At 38.8% G+C, this 21,394-nt stretch overlaps 1 protein-coding gene across 1 annotated transcript; it reads right to left on the bottom strand.

The window, feature by feature from the left end:
• Positions 1-524: 524 nt before the first annotated feature.
• LOC139145505 (serine/threonine-protein kinase ULK2-like) lies at positions 525-21,279 on the bottom strand. The gene is made up of 21 exons (XM_070716724.1): positions 20,866-21,279; positions 20,453-20,545; positions 20,223-20,264; positions 19,096-19,165; positions 18,514-18,564; positions 15,645-15,767; positions 14,558-14,631; positions 13,281-13,441; positions 11,791-12,083; positions 11,133-11,248; positions 10,552-10,655; positions 10,106-10,219; positions 9,260-9,512; positions 8,599-8,773; positions 7,971-8,113; positions 6,888-7,149; positions 6,124-6,502; positions 5,481-5,599; positions 5,052-5,242; positions 4,415-4,505; positions 525-3,657 (listed from the first exon to the last, which is right to left on the bottom strand). The coding sequence occupies exons 1-21, from the start codon at positions 20,956-20,958 to the stop codon at positions 3,581-3,583; spliced, it is 3,024 nt and encodes a 1,007-aa protein (XP_070572825.1). The 5' UTR covers positions 20,959-21,279; the 3' UTR covers positions 525-3,580.
• Positions 21,280-21,394: the final 115 nt, after the last annotated feature.

Genomic DNA, 21,394 nt, shown 5'->3' on the forward strand with positions numbered 1-21,394 from the left:
TTGATCATTGAAATCATTTTTGTTAAATATGTGTCACCCACATTTGCTTGATATGATGTGCAGAAACATCCAGTATTTGGTTCGATAACACCATGAAAGTTATCAGTGAGATACATTTGATCTTTGCATGTAGGATTCATGTTTGGACAAAAATTAGTCTTCAACAATACCGATGCCGATTGTGAATGTCAATCAACTATATACGGGACATTTCCAAGTGAATTTACTGTGAGGAATTCAAGCATGCCAGGAAACTAGCATTGATATGTGGAACACAATGCTGGTTAAAATGTACGGTAAAATCAGACTTTGTGCGACTGTAAGTAAATATTATTCATACATGTAGTTCTGATGCAGGACAACAACAAGGTGGCCATGTTTGTCAAGGTATCCACTGTGTGCTTCTGTAGGTTTGTTCTTCTGGTTGGTTTTTTTGAACTATCTCTTCACACCTTTCCAGCTAATAATATTTTAATGCTTGGTGTCAAACATCAAAACAAGCAGCACACACAAAGGCAGCAATCTCTACTTTGTAATCTTTATTGGATTCAATGAACAAATCCTCCATCCACAAAATTAAAAAGAAATTTCATATATACATTTTGTGGAAATCATAGCTGCTTACATGGAAGTCACCTAGAGAAACACACATCAAAAACACAAAAACCATTCAATCCTCTTGCAATCATTCAACTTTTTCAAGAACACAATCATTTCTCTCATATGCAAAGCTTTATCGGAATAAATTCCATACTTGAAAAAAAATGCAAGCTTTTTCTTGTACAGAAAGTTTCATCAGTGGCAAGTGATGACTGAAGATTCTCCTGCTGGGTTTGAAATTACCATTGATACACTTTTATGATATCATATCATATCAACATGCTTACAAGTTTACCTTAATCCCCCCATTTCTAGTAAACAGGTCCACACTCACCATTGATAACAATGGGTTTGGGTCAAACCATGGTGTGAAAGGATTAAATCCTCTCACCTCAGGACTTTGGCACATTTCTAATGCCTTCAATGGGGTGGATGGGCCGATTTCAAGAAAATAGAGTGAAATTGTTGGAACTGCATGTGAACTGCTGAAAGCGACATACACTGTGTTTTAAATGTCAGCCTTGCTCCATTTGGAGTCTTATCAGATTGACAAGTGCAACTTTTTTCCTTTACAAACAACTGACAATTTGTGATAGTGAATACTACAAAACTGTTCAAACCTATGATTTAGAAAGTCTAACCCAATGGCTGGTCTGGTGTAACAATACAAACGATAAACCAAACAAAATGAGGCAGTATGGGGGAAAACCCACAAGTGGTACAGGAGGAGGGAAAGGTACACTGGGTGGGGGTTGATATGGAATTAAGTCAGTCTTCTTTGTGCAATATGAAAACAGCTGGCAACACAGCTAGCAGTGATTGTTAATAAGGCAGTCTTCCATGGGGGTCTATTTTTCTGTTCTGTACAGCAAGTAGCATGTGCTTCAGTGTCCACCACTGAATACCTGACAATGCAGTACTCATATAGGAACCCATAAATGACTGTCAAATTCACAGGGAGCTTGTGACTACAATAATGCCTGGATTTCCATAATGCCTTAATTTTTTTTTCCCAATTGACGATAATTTCAACAGGAAAATAATGTATTCCATCATTGCTTGAAAATGCCATCATTGCTTGAAAATGCTGAAATATATGTATACAGTGTATATATTAATAAAAGGCTTCATTTTACATAAATTATGCGGTATTGTAGTACTGGAAAACGGATGCCAGAAGGTGAAAAGTCTTGTTGGGGTTGATAAAGCGTCTACGCACACTAAAATGAATATACTACACATTTTTTGCCAACTGGCTTTGCATCACTCACTACAATATAAATAGAAGTACACAATTCAATGGACTAGCATGCACACAGTATTGCGTATAAATCTCAATCTTAAAATGTGATTGTTGCCAAGGGAACTGGCAAGCAGTTCTTGACAATTTTTTCCCCCGCACAGATAAAAGAACACAAATGTACAGTAATACTGTGAAGTTACCATGTCATGCTGGGATTTCAGTGGATGGAGTCTTGACTGGTGCACTACATATTTTGTCTGTACTTTGTTGTTGGTCTGCTAAGTTTTTCATCGGTGAAACAATGTCCCAGAAAAACTTACAATTCGAATGTAAATAACTTTGGTTGGTAATATGTTTCGTTTGTTTGTATTTCCGTTCTCCCCAGAGGACTGACACTTACACACAAAAGCACCGATATTCTGGCAAGGGTTGTTAACCTCTGAGATAAAAATCCTGTAGATTTTTTTAAGAGATAAAATTCCCTACATCCATCGTAATTCTTTACTTTTTTTTTGCAATTTTTAATTTTGTTTAAATTTTCTTGAAGTTTAAGACACATCTATACAGGAATTTCTATTCACAATTAAAACTGTATACACAACGATAATAATTTACAAAACAACAACTTTCGAAAAGTAAGTAATATCATACCATATTTATAAAGTTATGTCCGACTCGCTTCAGCGAAAAAATGTGACATCTAAAAATGCTGGTACACAGTACAATTTACATTCTGCAACTTACACGTGGCAAGATTTTCAGAAGACGTAGGTTGGATGAAATTCTTCACATAAATTATTGGTCCAGTGGGATAGTCTTGAAGTTCTTCGAATCAAAAATCAGAAGAGAGTCAGTTTTACATTTATCTGGTTTTGATAGACTGGTTTACGACACAAAGCATCCATACTGGCCACACTGTTTACTTGTTTGGCTTGTTGGTTAAAATTTTTTTTCTTGAGTTGATGCAATGTGTCTGATGGTACCACATTCCAACTTTTTTGGGAATCCCAGGCGTAACTGGAAGCAGCCGAGGATCCACACTGGGAAGTCAGCATCGCACTGCATTGAATGGCATTGCAAGTCACAATTATTTGTACACGGAGTCTAGTGGTGCAAAATTTGACGTTGTCACCTGTAAATACAGTTTTTCTGAAAGTTTATGGTCTTCAGATTATGCGTTTGAGAAGTCTTCAAAAATGAGAAATTTGTATGGATGACATTGTCCTTTCTTGTGTCAATTACATCCACTCTTTCTCATTCATCATAGAGGTTGAGTGTCAATCCGTATCCACAGTCAAAGAGTTGCGATGATGATGACTGTATACGGGGGTTCTTTCTGTGCGTTTCATTGCACTGGATATCACAGTAGCAAATCCATGCTATTGTATGCACTCACATATCTGGTAATAACCTTCTTTGAGTTCAGCTGCAATCATAATTGCTGGTTACGCGAAGGCTAGAACCAACACCTTACTGTTGTACCAACATATCCAGTTTAGCCAGGGTGTGCTCCGCGAAAGAACTCGCTTCATTCATTTCCAAAATCACAGTAGTTCCTGGTTTGTGTGAGAGATTACATTTTTCTGTCTCCACACGAACAAAAATAAAATTCATCTATCCATGAACTTAGATCGGAGAGTGTGCTCTTGATTTGATTGGATGATGACAGCCCTGTGTCAGGTGTCAATTTGAGAAAGGTCTCACATTTCCAACATTCACCATAGAGGGCGGAAGTCTTCAGTCACCTACATAAACCATGTAGTTCAGACTCAGTTTTTCAACATGGCTCAGCCTCCGTTGAACAGCTATTTGATCTGTGTGGCAGAAGACAAATACGGTAATCAGAAAAGTTGACAGCACAATGGTTGTTGTCCACTGCTGGACTTGAAGAAACACACTTGTCATTGATCATGGGTCTCTGTTGGAACACACTCTGAAGGGATGACTCGTGTTGGAACATCACATACAATGGCAGTTTGTCCAAAACCTGTTTTTTTGAGCAATATCCGAGTGTTACAAGGGAATTTCATGGGGACTCTGCACGCTGTGCATCAGCTGCGCCTTGTGGTACATTTTCAATTGCCAAAGATTTATGTTCTGTATGTTGTTCTACACAAAAAATCATGTTGAAATGACAGCTTGTCAACACAGCCTGTGTAATACTATGTGTAATATCTAACATTATTGCTGACAACTGACTTCAATTCAAGACTAGCATTCATTTTTTTCAACAGTAACATTACATATCATAAACAATGTCTTGTGCTAGAAAGGCTTTGCATTTCAACACCCTTTTTGAGAATTAAAGAAAATGTACTTGTTTTTGAGAACCAAAAAACTCCAAAACAACGAAAATGTTATCAATAGTTACAACTGTCGTCCCCTCAGTGCTAAACATTTTCCATAATTTTGTCATTGACAGCAGAAGAGTGTCTTAGCACTTTTGAAGTCAGATTATTAAGGACATGTAAAAGAAGTGGCACTAACCAGCTGATGGCAGTAGTGCTGTTTGCAAAGCCCTACATACAGTACCACGCATGGATGTGTAAAAGAAAGTCGAGCAGGACTTACATTTGTAGAGCAGCTCTCTATCTTGTTCGTTGTTAATACTCAATATTAACCCATTCAGTAAGGCCAGGGCATATCTGTATCTGCTAGCACACTGCAAGGAAACCAAGACAAAGGATTTATTGTGATGGAAGTCAAATGATGTGTCTGAACTCAAATCAAAGCTGAGCTTTATTTTCAAAGAAAGAAAGTATGCAATGACACAGAGTAACATCAAGGAGATGCATAATATCGTAAAATTCCTAACTGAAGCCGTGGCTTCCATTAGCAAACCTTTTCTACCATCCCCTTGGGGACAAGTCAGAAAAAAATATGCGGCTTCTATTATGTACATTCTCCCAATTTTGATACAGTCCAGTGGAGTCATACAATGCCTGCTAGGTACATGTACCTCTTGTTATGCATACACACTTTACAATCATGAACAGTGAACTTATCCCTTTGTCTAGCTCCAGGGTCTATGTTGCAACAGCCCTATTTTGTTGTTCATATATCAGAAATTGGAGCTCAAAAAAGTGAAAAAAAAAGGGAAATTAAAAAACTGCACAACCAGCGTGCACATTTTTGTGATAACCTATGATGAGAACCAAAGCTGTAACATTTCGGGGGCCTAAATTCAGTTTGAAAAACAAATTCCTACCTCTTGCGGATTGCCGAAGAGTTCATCCAAGGCTGCAGTCTGGCACAGCTCGATGGCGTAGTCATAGAGAAGCTTCTCTGGCTTGATGGCGCTCATCTCAGCCGCCGTTAGCTTGGACAGACTCTCCTGTTCTTTCAGTTCTCTGCTCTTGCTGAGACACTCATGGTACTTCTCATTCAGAGACTGAGTCACTGCAAAGGATGACATAGATCATTTTTGGACAACTTGTACCTTTTTTGTATTTTTGAGTGTTCTTTGGATTGGAGAGCTTAGAACAGGAAGGAATACTAGCAGACTATGGGTCCATTACACCACTTTTGCTTGGGGTGGGAAAATATTGCTTAAATTCCCATTTTTAAAACTACCAAAAAACCATATTACCAAATTTCATGGAAAATTTCCTGCTTTTATAAATTTTGATCAACCTACCAGTTTTCACAGCATTTGAAGGCTGCAGACGTTTGACTCTGACTTCATCCCTGGCCAGCTGCAAGGCATTGGCTAGGATCTGTAGGGCCCGCAGGTACAGTACCAGTTGCTCGGCTTGCCTGTGTCAAAAGGGGAAAAACATGCTAGACCTCAGTATTTGAAGATTGTCATTCTTTAGGAAAGGTGGACACCACCAGCGTTTGTGCAACATGTGGGGTGTGGTATCACTGGAGGGACGACATACTTCCTACAGCTTGATTTAATTGCATGGCCACCCTATTGCAAGTTGTGTATGTTAAATCACAGAGTGATCTGTCAGCAGTGATTACACCCTTTAACCCTGATTTTCTTGTATAGAGGTCCAACTTTACCATAAAAAACAATGGGATTGGGACAAACCATGATGGTGGAAGGGTAGGCTCAATGAGTCTGTGTAATCTGTGTATTGAATTCAATTGAGAATTCCTCGCCACTTGCTGACTCTTCACATTCGAAGACATTACATGGGAACGTAACTGAGGACATCCAAATTTGAAGAAGAAGAAATATATAATTGTAAATTGTGTGAGACAATATCATGTACAGACTACTGGCATGCAAATTGCACAGAATTATGAATATATTATCAGGGCACTTCACTCACCTTTGACCTTCACTGAAGAAACAAATTTGATCAAAGGCGAACGTCTCTTTCTGTTTGGTGTACAAGGACTCGGCCAGTGGGGCAGCTTTGGATTTGATGACCTCCATGATCCCGTCCACAAAATACAACATCTCCGTCAATTTTTCCAGAGTTTCGTTGTGTTCGGGTTCCATGAGGGTTTCTTCTGGCAGTTCTGGAGCTACGAATGTGATTGGTCCCTCCATGCTGGAAGGGGACGTGCTGAAGACGACCGAGCTCTGGCTGGTTGGGGAACCGTCGCCCCGCAGGGACTCACTCCTGGAAGTCCTACCACAGCCGCCGTAGGCTCCGAGTATGTTGGTGTGCAGTGGCGACGGTGGACTTGTAGCATAGGGTATGCCTGCAAGGACAATGGAAAACAAAGACACTTCATTCAGAACATGATATGTTAAGATAGCGTACTGTATAGACTGAATTATTTGTACAGAACAGCGGATGCTCTCCTGACCGAGTCTAATTCCATGTCAACATCATGTGCAGCTGAACATATATATAATAATTTGTTACCAATCACAATCTTATATTCAACAACCAACTTGGTGACTTCCTATATTTTTTTTACATTTCAAGCATTTTCACTTGCTAGTCCTTCAGTGTAAACTTGACATTGTCACTGAAATCAAAAATGTGGAGTGCATACAAAAGCAAGGCAGGTACAGAATGTCCAATGAAGTCTATGTACATTTCAAAATAGACACTGAAATCCCGTTCACTGCAGTACTTACTGGCTGGTTGCGATCCCCCGATTGCAGCCAGTGCTTCCAAGCTGCCAAACGTTGGCGCTGGCGAACCGACGTGACCGAAGGCTGCCCTCAAGAGGAACTGATCCGACAGTCTCCCCGAGCTGGCGCTTTTACCAAGGGGCATCTTGCCATTGGGTTGAGCCGGGTTGTCAATGTTCAGGGATTTCCTTCGAAGTTGCTTTTCAGTGGGGCTTGGGTCCATGCGAAGTGATTTGGGCCTGGCAGCAAATGGCATGGCAAGTGGCTGTAAAGAAGACAATTGCATCATATAACAATTACCAGCTGAAGCTTGCATTGAATACAATCGATACAAGGTAAAAGTGTTCGTAAGGTAGAATGTGCCTCGGGGCACATATTCGGACTCTCAAACTTTTCCAATTCTTTTCTGATCTACCACTTGTGGGGGCTCATTTTGAAGCCCTCTGAATAAGAACTTTCAACGTCTTGCTTTTTTTTGAAAATCAAAAATTGTATTTTTCTTCATAGAGTTAACACAGGGATGACAGCAATTTTGAATTTCAAATATCAGTAAATCTTGGGTAATTTGTTTCGCTGGTACCAAAATTTGCACGGTGACCCCCTATTTTTATTCTTGATTTTGAAAGTGAATGGTTGAGGAAAATTAAAGAAAAAGTTTAAGTCTTTCACTTTTGAGGCGCATACTACCTTAAATTGCCTCTTCTCTGTAAATAATTTTGAGGCACAAACTGCCAATAATTTATGTATTTAAATAAGAAATCTCCCACAGATCTATGCTATCAACAACTTTAAACATCCCTACAGCTATACAAATAATCCAACTGATGTAAAGTTATGTTTAAAGTTGATGATTTGAGCCGTGTTTGCCTCTGGGAAGATTAATAATGGGAATTGCAAGGCTGATGGTAATATTCCAGAAAATCTGTCACAGCCAAAGGTGGGGCCATGAAATTAATTAATACTGGAAACTTCTGGCAATATTGTAAAATATGTGATACATTTGTACAATGTTCCATTTTGGGCGTTTGTTCAGTGACATTTTGAATAAAATGTGGCTGACTAAAGGAAATTGATGTGAGGATTTACCTGTGATGGGCTGTTGAGATCATGTCCTGCCGACACACCTGAACCACTCGTATCAAAACCCACTGTCTTCTTGGTGGGTGACCCAATGATTGTGGGTAGAGATGCTGGGCTGGGCAGAAACAAGGGAGACCTACTCGGAGAACCTGTTCAGAAAATGAAACATATTCCTTTAATGAATTGTATGGTTTTTTTAACATAAGACGAAGAATCTTCACCTCTCCTCAAAGCATGGTCGGTCTTATATAATTGAATCTACCAGAACATCGCATGGGGAGAAACTGGTGAAAGGAGATGGAGTGATGTGAAAATATGAAGGTACCGATATGCTTTTGATTGTCTTGGACACTACGGCAACTCATAGTAATAGCATAATAATGGACATTTAACATTCTTTTAAAATTCTATGTACAGGGCATTAAAACTCACAAGAAATACTTATTGGCAAGTACTTATGATTTCATGTTGTTAAACATCATATGAATGAAAAGATAATCATGGCAAATTTTCAGAAACTCTTCAAAATTTTTTTTGCAACTTCATGTGAAATCTTGTAAATACATAAATCATGAGAAATTTTCAAATCAACTACGATGTGATTGAAATTTATAAGCTAAGTACAAGAACTTACCGTAGAACTGTGCTTTTCTCGGTGGAGTGTTATTTGGCATAAACATGGGCGGGGTTGATCCCCTGGGTGGAGTGGCACTCCTCTGGGGAGACGATGTGGCTGCAGGTCGGAACCCTGGGGTGGGAGACGGTGGCTTGGCCAGGCTCTTGGGAGATGAATGGCCAGGTAATTCACTCTACATACGCGATGAAAAAAAATTGCATTATGTTAACAAGCTATCTTGATATTAATGTTTACGTACATATCACACAACTGATAAAACTTTCAATTTTCACCTGCTTTAGGTGAGGCTTTGAATTCGGCAAAGCCTTATTGAGTGACCATATGCAAATTCATCTACACCAAATATTACATGTACTTGTATTTGTTAGGTCAAGGTCAAATCTCTAAACTCTTATCAGCTTTGAGGTTTTTTTATCATACCAATGCTCAATGTGAGTGGGTAGGCTGACGTTAAAATATTGATTCTGATATCACTGCTTCTATTCAAAGGCATTTGTCCAGCTGCATTGAGTGGTCTTACTGTAGATAATATTTTACGATAACAATACAGCTTCTATAACAGTGCACTCTGAAACAGCAGTAATATCTCCATTGGGAAAATAAAGTGCAGATTGGATTCTTTCATGTTTTTTGTGTTTTACAATTTAGTATAATATACCTGAGGTGATGCAAGAGGGGACGTCCCCCTTCGTGTCGTAAAATGCCCTGGGGGTGTCTTTGGACTTGACTGGGCTCTGCCAGTCATCGTGTGCATGGGGGATGAATTTGGAGTCTTGTTGGCGAACGGGTTGAGAGCTGACGGCACAGGTATAGGTTCGTTGTCGGGTCGCGATTGACCCTGTTGCTGATGTGGCATCTTGGGAATGGCACCCGGTGATCCACCTGTGGCATGCACTGGCAAGCTGCTCGGTCTGACAGAAATCAAATGAAATTCATGGATCACATTGATGGAAGGTGTGAATATATTAGCTTCTGAAATGAACAACTGCTTACTAGATTACCATACCAATGTGGGATAGTGCTCTCTAAATTTTAGAAATATTATCAGAAGTTCTGAAAGTTCTCTGCATCAAACTTACAGCAACTGAATCAAAGAGAACTATCATCATCTTCTCATATTGACAGAGGAGACACCAATCTACAGAGTTGGAAAACTCCTCTTAAAGTGTACATGGCTTGTTTAGTTTTAATTCTCATGTTGATCAGGACAAATAAGCGTAAAATTGCATGATGCAGCTTTCACACTAGAAAATCGAATGCCCCTGGGGACAGATATTCAGACTCTAAAAACTTTAACAATACATTTTTAATCAACCACTTATAAGGCTCACTTTGAAGCTGATAGGGTAAACAAAGTTTTCACTGGCTTATATTTGTAAAAATCAAGTGTTCAATTTTCTCCCACAGAGTTAACACACATATTGAATACCTAAATTATGAGATCTTTGTGAGCATACTGGGGAGAACCACCACAATGTGTAGGACAAAAAGTGTATCTATTTACCTTTCATCTGAAGCTCTAGTGGATGATTTGGAAGGTACTGCTATGGGCTGAGTTGAAGAGTTCCTGTCAATACTGTGCTTGGGTGGAGTTGATGTTATCCTTGGTGGACTGTCGCTGTGAAAAAATGAAATGTTAAATATAGAACTTGAATACCATCATATCTGCAATTAATAAAGTCCACGCTGGCAAAGAGGTCATGGAGATATGAAGTGGTTTAAAAGCGTTTTTGAGTTATCAAGTTGCCAATTAGTGCAAACAGTAATATTAGAATACACGATATTGCTGGGCAAACGGAAGTTTTCATCAGAACAAATTTACTAGTTGAACAATTACTGGTAATAAATATTTTGAAGAGTCGTTTCATGTGAAAGCTGTCAAGTATCTGATTAAATTATGAAATCAATCCATGATGCAAATTCAAAGACTTTGGGAAAAAAAAAACTTACGTAAAGAGAGTTTGGAATTCCACATTGGCGCTACCTTTCCTGTGGAAAGCACTGCCCTCACTGCAGGGATCAGAAGGTAAATTGGCTGGAACCATGACAAAGTCCTGTAAGTGAACAATGACTGAGTTACAATTCAGTTGTTGAAGTCATACATGTAGCCGGAACTGGGTTTCAATCGGGGCGTGAGTTACACAGACCCAAGAACAAACTTAGCATCAAGATTTTAATGTTGTTTCATGAACAAATGAAATTTTGTTCATAGATATCTGAATTTACATTTTTTGTTTGCATATAGTATCACTGAATACTTTTCTTACTGGGTGCACACATTAGGTTAAAGTTAGTATCTATATACTTTGTATGTTTAATTTTAGAACTATTTTTGTTGTTTTTGTCTTTATCTTTGGTATTTCAGAATAACTACCTGAAATTTACATGCATTACACTGTATTATCTATGAGGGCTACATGAATACATGTCATTTTTTCTCGCTAATGGACCAGGACAAGGAAAAGCATAACAGTGTCACCAAAGAGTTTGTAAAAACTCATCATCAAATGGTATAGTGGTGTCTTTTTTACCTCTTCAGGTTCGTTTCCAGATGAGTTACTGCTGGGTGAGTGATCTGTTCTGTCAGGTAGGTTGTGAAACACTGGTGGGGCTGACGGCAATGATCCAACTACTGCTCCATCTTGTGCTGATCACAATAAATAAACAAACAAACAAATAAAAAAGTAAATAAATAAATAAATAAGCCTGATGAGTGCAAAACAATTCTTGTATGAACACTATAGTCTCTGTGTCAGCATTACACTTTGTTACAGTTTCAAGACATCAAATTGAAAAGCATTATGTCATGCCAAATGACAATGACATCAGAAATTACTATGTGGAGTCACTGCTTTGTGTAAATTTGTGAAAGCTGATCGACAGGTTTAATGTAAGAGCCTATGGTTGGTTGAAAGAAAGAATTAAATTCAATACTGCAACTTCATGACTCTCATATTTTAGCATTGGCTGGAAATTAGCACTGATTGCACTCTCAGCATACATGTAGGAAGCTTACCATGTTTCAGACAATATGAGCCTAGCAGCATTAACTGAGCATGGGGCTGTTTCTTTAACAAATGAAGTAGGTTTACTGAGAGGAAAAAAAGTGCTACTGTGATCTATTCAAAATAAACTGGTAGCAATTTTCAAATTCCCGTCAGATATGAGCTTAACCGCAATTGAACCCACCTCGCACTTCACGAACTTTTGGCAGACTTGGTTCTGGCGACGACATTGGCACGCTGCCTGGAATAGGTGATATTGATGACAGCCTTGCGCCTGGCGACGCTGATGACCCCGATGACCCGTAGGAAGTGGCCGATCTGACGGGTACTGGCACAGGCGACGAGGATTTACCCTGTAACCCACTGGACAAGAACGGATGGCTGAAAAAATCTGGGAAATCCATTCTCTCCTTCTGATTACGTTTGAGAAGCCTCATCAGTAAGTCTTGCAACTGATTCGATGTACCAACCGGAATACTACATTAGAAAAAAGTTTGAGGAAAGAAATATAAGTGTCTATGAACAACAAAATGCCAAACTCAATTTCATCCCATTACACCTATTATCTTATCTACAATAGCGGCAGACAATTGGTATGTAAAGTTCACCCAACAAGTCAAGACAATACATTCATTGTCACTTAAGATTTTATGCATCACCGAGCACCTTTTGCTCAAAACATCACAACATTCTAAAAATAGTCCATGCTAGGGGTGAGTGAGAAAGTGTATGGCATCCATAGGTATGTAAATACCATGCTGGCCATTTGTGACTTTGATCCGGTGACCTGGATTACCATGACCGACTTACTGCAATGCACAGTAATTTACACTGGTGAAGGTGAATGATTCTACATTAAATTGACAACAGAAAAGACAATAAATGCGGCACATATCACCCATGTTCACCATTGAATATCACAGCAATAATAGTATGAGTGAGTCAGAAAATACGAGTATGACCTACGCTGGTATGTACAAACATACTGGCCATATGCAAAGCCAATCTGGTGACCCGGATATTTTTGAACCTGGATATTTTGACTGACTGTCGATGCAAAAGACTTTAATTTGTTGGAGTACAAAATATTTTATGCAGAAAGTCATTTATAATTGACAAAGACACCTTGAAAAATACAGCAACGGTGATTCCAGAGTAATTGAACACAGAGACTCTTTTTATTGGCTAACCATGAAGGCAGACTATCTCAACAAAATATATATGAACAGAACTGACAACAAATGCAATCAATGCCCGAACCCTTTACAATCAGATATTTGTGCATTATTCCCATTGTATTCAAAAGGATGGGAGGACCTATACACAGAGGAAATAGGGGTGTCAGGGTTAAAGGTTACTGTGATGCTCCTGATCCAACTTTCTGTTTCAGCAATTCAATTGAAGGCTTCTATGCTTACACTCTATTCATTCATCCTTTGCAAAGGCTTTCAGCAGAATCTTCCGACACTCTCTTCTCATAAAAAGAATACAATAGAGACTCAACCTGCCCATAAATCGGAGGCTTCATGAAAAGGTTGTGTTGTTCTATATAAACCCGTCTTACCTTCGCTTGCTCTGTATGGGTTCCACTTTGAAACAGAAATAACAGATAACACCAATGTGTGGGGGATATGGGGATATGAAAGCAGTAAAATCTAGATCAGATGCACTTACTTTGGAGTCACTGTTTTCGCCTTCTGATAGAAATTCTTCAATTCTTGGGGGCTGGAAGCTTGGAATGGGGCCTTGCCTGTAAGGCACTGAAAAACGATTGTACCTATGCTCCAAAGATCTGCTTTGCCGTCATAATTCAGGGACATGATAACTTCTGGTGCCTGCAACAATTGGAAAAACAGACGTAATGCCCACTTCTATTTTGAAATTATTCATCTTAAAATATAGCTTTCTCACTTCTCTTCGTTACTACACTGAACTGTACACATTGTTCTAAAACGGTTGCTTTTTTCTTTCCATGTTGATAAATTCCTGAGGGTTGAGCCAATAACACAGAGTCTGGAGATCCCTAGGGCAAACGAAAATCAAATCAAACGGGATGAACCATGCAACTTAGTTGTATAGCATTTCCTGTGATCATACAGTATTCATGGACTCATAGCCTGACTAACAAATAGGTTAACAGGACAAAAATAAAGTTGAAAAGTGACAGAATAAAATAAATGTGAAAGTGAAAACAGATAAATAAAATAAATGATTCAATGCAAAAGAGTAATAGTCATATATATATATATATATATATATATATATATATATATATATATATATATATATATATATATATATATATATATATATATATATATATATATATATATATATAATAGGACAGAAAGTCAGTAAATAGAAGGCTCTAGGCTTTAATCAAGAGCAACTGCCAACATTCCTGTCTCCCTTGATTGAAAAGCTCTCTCTAGTAACTAGGGTCATATGGTGAACAAACACATGCCTCCATGTGTTAAATTAAATATAGATTCATTTACATAGACTTGGTGACGGGGAATAGGAAACAATTCCCGGAACTTTAAGTATCACTAAAAGATTTATTTTTCGCCAGGACCTGATGCCATGACGCATGAACAGAAACAACATATGGTGCCACTGTGATGTGCAACCGTAACTGATACCCTTGTATATTACATAGAATCAAATTGGTGACGCCTACAACGTTTAATGAATTACAACTTAAACATTTGCAATGATGCATACTGGGTTAAGACACAATCTATATATCCATATCGATCTATATATGTTTGTATATTATGTATGCATATTTGGTAGATCGAGTGTTGGTGAACACTGGCAATGCATTCTGCACATTTCTCCGATCTAAAAATATTCCAGCCTGATTGAGCTACAGGCTGGGGTTATTTCAAATTTGCATCCAGGACGGACGAAGAATCAGACTGATATAAAAAGACGCTGGACGCACTCACCATGTACATGGGTGATCCACATAGCGTTGCAGCCATCATTTCACCGTGCAGAAACCTTGCAAACCCAAAATCAGCTGCAAAGAAACAGAAGCCATCCTTTCGTGACTGCAATGGTCTGAGGCATAAGGTGACTGAGATGAGGAAAATGAGATCACCTGATTTGACGTTGTTGTTATGATGGTGATTACTGATGCAAGCTGTCTCCCACTGACGCATACTCACGTGGGTAAACAAACCAATTTCACTGACACAGCTGTGGCCATTTTTGATCCCTCGTTGTTGCCATGGTAACCCCCTATTGTTTGATTCAGTGTGTTTTCACTTTATATTTACAAAACAGTAATAAAACTTTGACATCGAAATGTAAGTCTGACTTCCGTGCATAAAATGATTACAGAGAATGGCAGAATATTTGTAATTAGATGTATATATAGTGAATGAATATAAATATCGCTATCAGCTCTGTTTTTTTCAACAGCTTAGTAAAGTACAGCATCCAGTTACAGCTGCCAGAAAATCTCCACACGCTCCCAAGGACCTACTTTTATCCAGCCAAAGGTCACATCAATTTAGCATATTCTGCCTGGGCTCATTTGCATATTGCCCTTGTTTGGAATGGTAGTTGCATATATTCACACGTAGATCTCATATGGAGAACAATGGATGTTGCATGTCTGTACATGTTCCCTTAGCAGCCCAGATGTCAATATGACAGTTGAATTCGCACACATAAACAATACAGCTCGGGCAGGCAACCAGGCTTTTTTAACTGCAGACATGTTGCAGACTGGTTGTGCAACCACCTCTCATGCAACACGGTGACCATGAAAGGTGGAGTTGGACAGCAATCAGTGAATATTGATCGATTCAGGGGCCCCAGAATGCGGTGGTTTGAAGAGCATCCGATCATCGTGATGAAACAAGAAAGGATAGACCTTAACGTTTGACACAGCACAATGATGGAATATTCAGTATAAACACTCTGTTTGGAGATCTTTTTCAAGAGTATAGCACAGGAATAATTTGCAATTAATATTACATTATTATCACTACCACTCCTTCCACTATGGTTGATGTGATGTCTTACCTATTTTCAGCCTGATGTCTCTGGGTTGTGACTGTTTTTTACCTGAGTGGCTCAGCAGGATGTTCTGTGGCTTCAGATCTCTGTGGATAATACCCTTGGAATGTAGAACCTTCATAGCTGCCGCTGTACACAGAAAAAAAAAAATCATGAGTTTGTAAAAATTCAAGCCCACACACTTCAAGTATCTAAAGAGCACATGTATTCATGAAATTTATTGCAATGAAGTATATTATTTTTTTCAAAGCTTAAAATACCCGAGCTTAAAATACATGCAGCAGACTAATGCTTATTTATTCCATATTTGGTTGTATTGTCATTTATTGAAGAAATGATTTGCCTGGGTGATCATGAGCTGAAATGCTCTGCTGACTCTAAGCCCTGGAAAAGATGCAGTGAGCGAACAAAGAAATGCCACCCATAATGACACATAGTAAATTTTGCTATGCTTCACATTAATCAGAGATGTTGGTGACTCACTGAGTACACAAGGGCAAAAGGAACACACAGAGATGTATGAGTGTATGTGTGAGTGCACATTGGTGATTTGATTTGAATAGCTCTGTGTCTGGTGATGTCAACTCACTAATTTTAAATTTAACTGCAATACTTCTAATGAAATCTCTTCAAGTAAAGTTGAAGGATAAAGGCTGTGGTATTATTAACCATTGTTGGATGGGTGTATTTCTATTTAGTTTTCACTACAGAGACCCTAAGACAAACAGAACACTACCGGTATGGAAGATAAAGCCCACAATTGTTCTAGTGGCGCTTCAAGATCACCACCTAATTTTAACGGCCCTCTGCAATTTCTGTGGCAAAGGAAGATGTTTTCATAACTTGAGGGAGCTGGGGGTCACCATAATATTGATTCCTCTCTCTGACAAATATTAACCCATGAGAATATGTTGAGCTGCTGGCTTGAAGAGTTTCAACACATTTTTCCCTTGATTTTTTCTGTAGCTTTTATCCATGTTAATTTGGAGTTCGGTGTTGTGAAATCCACATTCAGCTATACAGTGGACAGGTACCACTCGTTACAGAAGTTTTTGAAATTCCATTGGGTTGCAAAAAAAATTTGCCTGATACCGTAAAGTGAGTGTCAATAATTGATGTCAAAATCTGATAGCATGATGAAATACGCTGTTTATTGCAAATGAGAAATTTGCAGTTAAACAGACAGACATGTATCTTTACAATGAAGAGATAGTTTTATCATACTTTGTGAAGTGCATATGAGTTATTATAATATTTATTCTCAAAGTCATCCAATCACCAATCTGTGTCTATTACCAGTGGTTGGCTAGATCCTTTCACTGGTCACAAAGAGTCTTGACCAAAATGTGGTCTTTGCGATGCAAGATATCGGTATTCATTTCATTTTTATCAAGAATACGACACTTAAATTTAAATACTAGTATAGTTACATTTTCTTCAACAGATGGATCATATTCAAAAAGCCAATTTGCTACAATGGGAAAATATCTATCTGGAGAGCAACAATGGGGGTCACGACTTCCATTGTTTACAGACACAGTAAATTTATGGTGATCACAGTAGCCACCCATGCCTCCACCCAAAGCAAACTGTGTCTCAAGGCCGTATTGCGCACTAAAAAATGAACAGTGTTTTGCAATTAGCATAACAGCCTCTGTTACAACTGAGTTATTCTGTTATAAACAGATTAGCCCCTCTGAGCAGGGAATGGGGTCATATGCACTGTGGCAAATCTGGGTCAGTGTGTGACCTTCATTGCACAATGTCATGCTGTTCCCCAAACCATGACCTTCATCATATCTAATTTTAGATCTACAAAATCAGCACAAACAGTCCATCCCTATAACTACCAGAGTATTTGGACACATTATGCCATAAATAGAAGCACACTTATTGGATATAGGTGGATTCCAGATGACCTGGAAATTTCAATCTGCACAAAACGAAGTCAAGGACACAGTTTTACTGTACCATCATTGTTCAAACCAAACCCCAGCTCTGATTTCGTCACAGTTGACACCGCAGACTTACATGCTCCTGTCAAGCCTTTGAAGAATGACTCAATTGTTCTCTTTACGAGATATACAACTCTTCATTTTACAACTTGCATTGTTTGAAGGCAGTCTTTCTTTGATCTGTCATTTATACTTTTCAAAAGATTGATTTGGGAGAAGTTTCCCTCCTTTTCAGGTATTGCAACCCCCTAAGCTGCAACAATGATCTAAATCATAATTGCTTCAGAACTGAACACAATAACACTCTGCTGTCTGAGACCGAATACCATTCTCATGCCAAGTCACAGAATAACAAAAAGTCAAGTATTACAATCAGGCTAAATACTGAAAACATTTTTAGCTTTTTCACTGCTCTGAAAACTTGATGGATGCATTGTGTTACGTTATATACACATTTTAAAAGTCATTTACGATGTCTGAAGTAATGCATCTACTGTATTTTACTGACGATGTACTTGTATTCAATCCTATTAAGATGTTTTGATCATAGATCCATTGCATGCCAAGTTGACCTTGGCCATGGATTATAAACACTCAAACAGCAGCCAGGAAATAAACATGTATGACTGTAAACAGTTGTCAATCCACAAAATATGGAAGACTTTGATACCTGAGAGTTAATTATTGATGGAGTTTCAATTCAAAGAATTAAACAGCCTTGAGATTTATTTGCATAGGCAATACCTTTTAGTAGGCATCTAATATTAGTAAAAATAAATATTGACCATATTAAGGTACAAACTCAACTAAAACCCACATCTCTACACTGACTTGGGCTTGAATTATTAAATTTAAAGGTACAAATGAAAGCTGAGTACAGTTTTTAAACATTTTGACTCTTTTCTGATCATGTGACTCACCGATTTGTTTCAGGAATAATCTGATGGTATCCTCACTTAGGGTTCCCTTGGCTGTGAAGGAAAATACAAGGCATTAAAAATATTTCTCCCTGGAAATTTTGCGCATTCATATTTTTTTATTATAACTGCATTGATCATTGTGTGGACCCCGATACTACTGAAACAGCTGAAATATGTTAATGGCTTCCCTTCCTGGAGCTTGATATCTGAAATCATCATTCTCAGATTTCAATAATACTCAGTTGTGAAGAACGCAAACAGAATTGAAACCGACATTTCATATGCAAATTTGATACCTATACACATATTCTGCTGAAGGGGGATGTTACGAGAAATGGCTACGACCTTTGTTCTTGATGAATGCATAAACATGGCATGTGAGGAGGAAATAAACACAAGGCCAGAATCTGATGTTGACAACAATATAGCATTTTCAAGGTAAATATAACGTTTATGTTATTTTGCTGTGGACTTGCAACACCCACAGAACAGGAAAAGCGCACTTGATGTCTCTTGACAGCTACTGAAAGTGAACTATGCAATGACTGAAGCATTTCTCATAATGGCCAATAGTACACCGACCTTGTAAATAATCAGCGAGGTCTCCACCATTACAATATTCCATCACCAGATAAACTGAGGTAGTTGTTTCCTATGGAGATTAGCAAACGGACAGAGTGAGAAACAGACCACAATGGGCCATCAGTTTGATAAATAAATACAAGAGTACATTCTTTCTACACTGTCTATCAGGGGCGAACAATTTATTGAAGGTACTTCTGCAAATTATGAGTCACATAAAACCTCAGCATTTTTGTCAGGGGCTTGGGGGGTGGGTGGTATTTTTTATCCATTTACGGAAGAAACTTGCAACCTCTGCTGTTAATATGAATGTAAACTATTAAGTTTTCTTACATAAAAGCACGGGCCATGTGCGGAGGGACAGTGATAAAACTAACAATTGCTGATCGAATGACTAGGAACAGTTAAATTCGCATTATTAGGCGGTCAGCCCATATTAATTGAAACCCTAGATTCAAATATAAAGTACGTTGTTCTAATATGAACAGAGAATGTGTCACTCTCCCTGTTATAAAAGGATCTTCATCATTTAGGGACACGTCATCTTCAGTGATTTCACACTATGATGAAACACTTTCTCAGTTATAAACGAAAGAAGTGCGAATTGCAAAGTTTGTTGACAATGTTAATCACTTTTGTGCACACAGAAACACATTCAATTCGTCAAGTGGAGTTATGCAACCACTGGGCTGGCCTATTTAAATGACCCGAGATCAATACGACCTGGGCAAAAACTGAGCGTAAACAGGCGGGCAACGCGTGATAGGGGAACATCACTGGGCCGACGCGACGCTGGCCGCTCGATCAATGCATGACTAGGGGCGGGGGCCGTTACCGGCGCGGTGCGTGGACGACGATCCTGAATGGAGAGCGGAATGCTTGCTCGTTGGGATTTGCGCGAACGTACTCCACATGATACATCCGCTTGACAATGATCCAAGTCCTCGCTTGCGTCATCCAAGAAAGTCACACGACCTAATCCTTGAATTTGGTATTCACAGGATGAGTCATATACACTGCACCGTACACACTGTCCCGTCACAACACACAACTCACGAGACCGGGTGTGTGCGTACGTATGTACAATAAACAGTAAACAAAACATAATCTTTCATAATGAAACGTACCTTACAATCGTACAGAGCGACCACGTTTTCATGCTGGAGTTCCTGGATTTAAGTGAAATAAATGTACACAAAGAGTAAGTTAAAATGAACCATTAGAGTAAAAATACGGCTATGCCGTGTCGATGTCGAAGAAAAAGCAGCGTGTTACACATTGTTATTATTTTCGGTTATGACGCACTTGGAAACCATGAATGTGGTTCATGTGATATAAACAATTAAACCGCACTCACCTTCAATATTTTTATTTCTTTCTCTAGCAGTGTCTGTGATTTTGACAGATTCTTTTTCGTGATGCACTTTATGGCAACAGTAGCATCGTGGTCCTGGAAAATTAAAACGTTGACTTTTGTCATGTCTTCAAAACACTACGCCATCGTCAACTTGACAGTTATATGCATACACATGATACAGAATTACCGCCCCCATCTCTTGGCGGCATATATCTCCATGAGAATAAATTCGTGCAATCTCTACGCGGAGCAAATATGTCTTCTTGAGACCATGGAGGTAGGAAGAGACAAAGTGTGGCCGCATTCAGTAACAATGTTCTCTGCACAACGGTCGCTCGCTATTAGCAACTCTTACCGGCTCGGCGCGCCATTTGTCAAGACCAAGGTCGCCGGCTGCCATATGTATAAATTACCTTTTTTCGTCTGCCCTTAAAGACGACGGCAAATGCACCATGCCCAATGAGGTCTTTTCTCTTATACTCGAACTCTCCGACGGATTCGGTCATCTTCTTCCGTTTTTCTTACTCTCTGTGACAAAATTTATCACAATAGACAGCTGGTCAAACAGTTCTGAACGAACAAAGCGATAGTCCTCTCGATCGGCGAAATTTTGCCAAAGCTTGCGAAATTTCGACGGAAATACGATTCTCTTCCAGACGAGATCATATTAGAGAAAGAGAGTGGTCACAGATGACCAGAATATGAACGCAAATAACAGATTTAAGACATTTTTGCGGGTAAATTGTTACGATATCGTTCTCACGGTAGTACACTATCTCCACTCGTTGGTTGATATATTCTGATCGTGACGGAAATTTTCACGGTTTGTTTTGGTGGAGCCCAACTACTCCCTATCCAAAACAATATAGCTTCCCGAAATAAAAAAGTACCTAGAATTTTGGAAGCTATACCATTTCTGTCTTTTAATTAATAATTCTAATA

Source organism: Ptychodera flava, chromosome 12 (assembly GCF_041260155.1).
Source record: "Ptychodera flava strain L36383 chromosome 12, AS_Pfla_20210202, whole genome shotgun sequence".
Lineage (NCBI taxonomy): Eukaryota > Metazoa > Hemichordata > Enteropneusta > Ptychoderidae > Ptychodera > Ptychodera flava.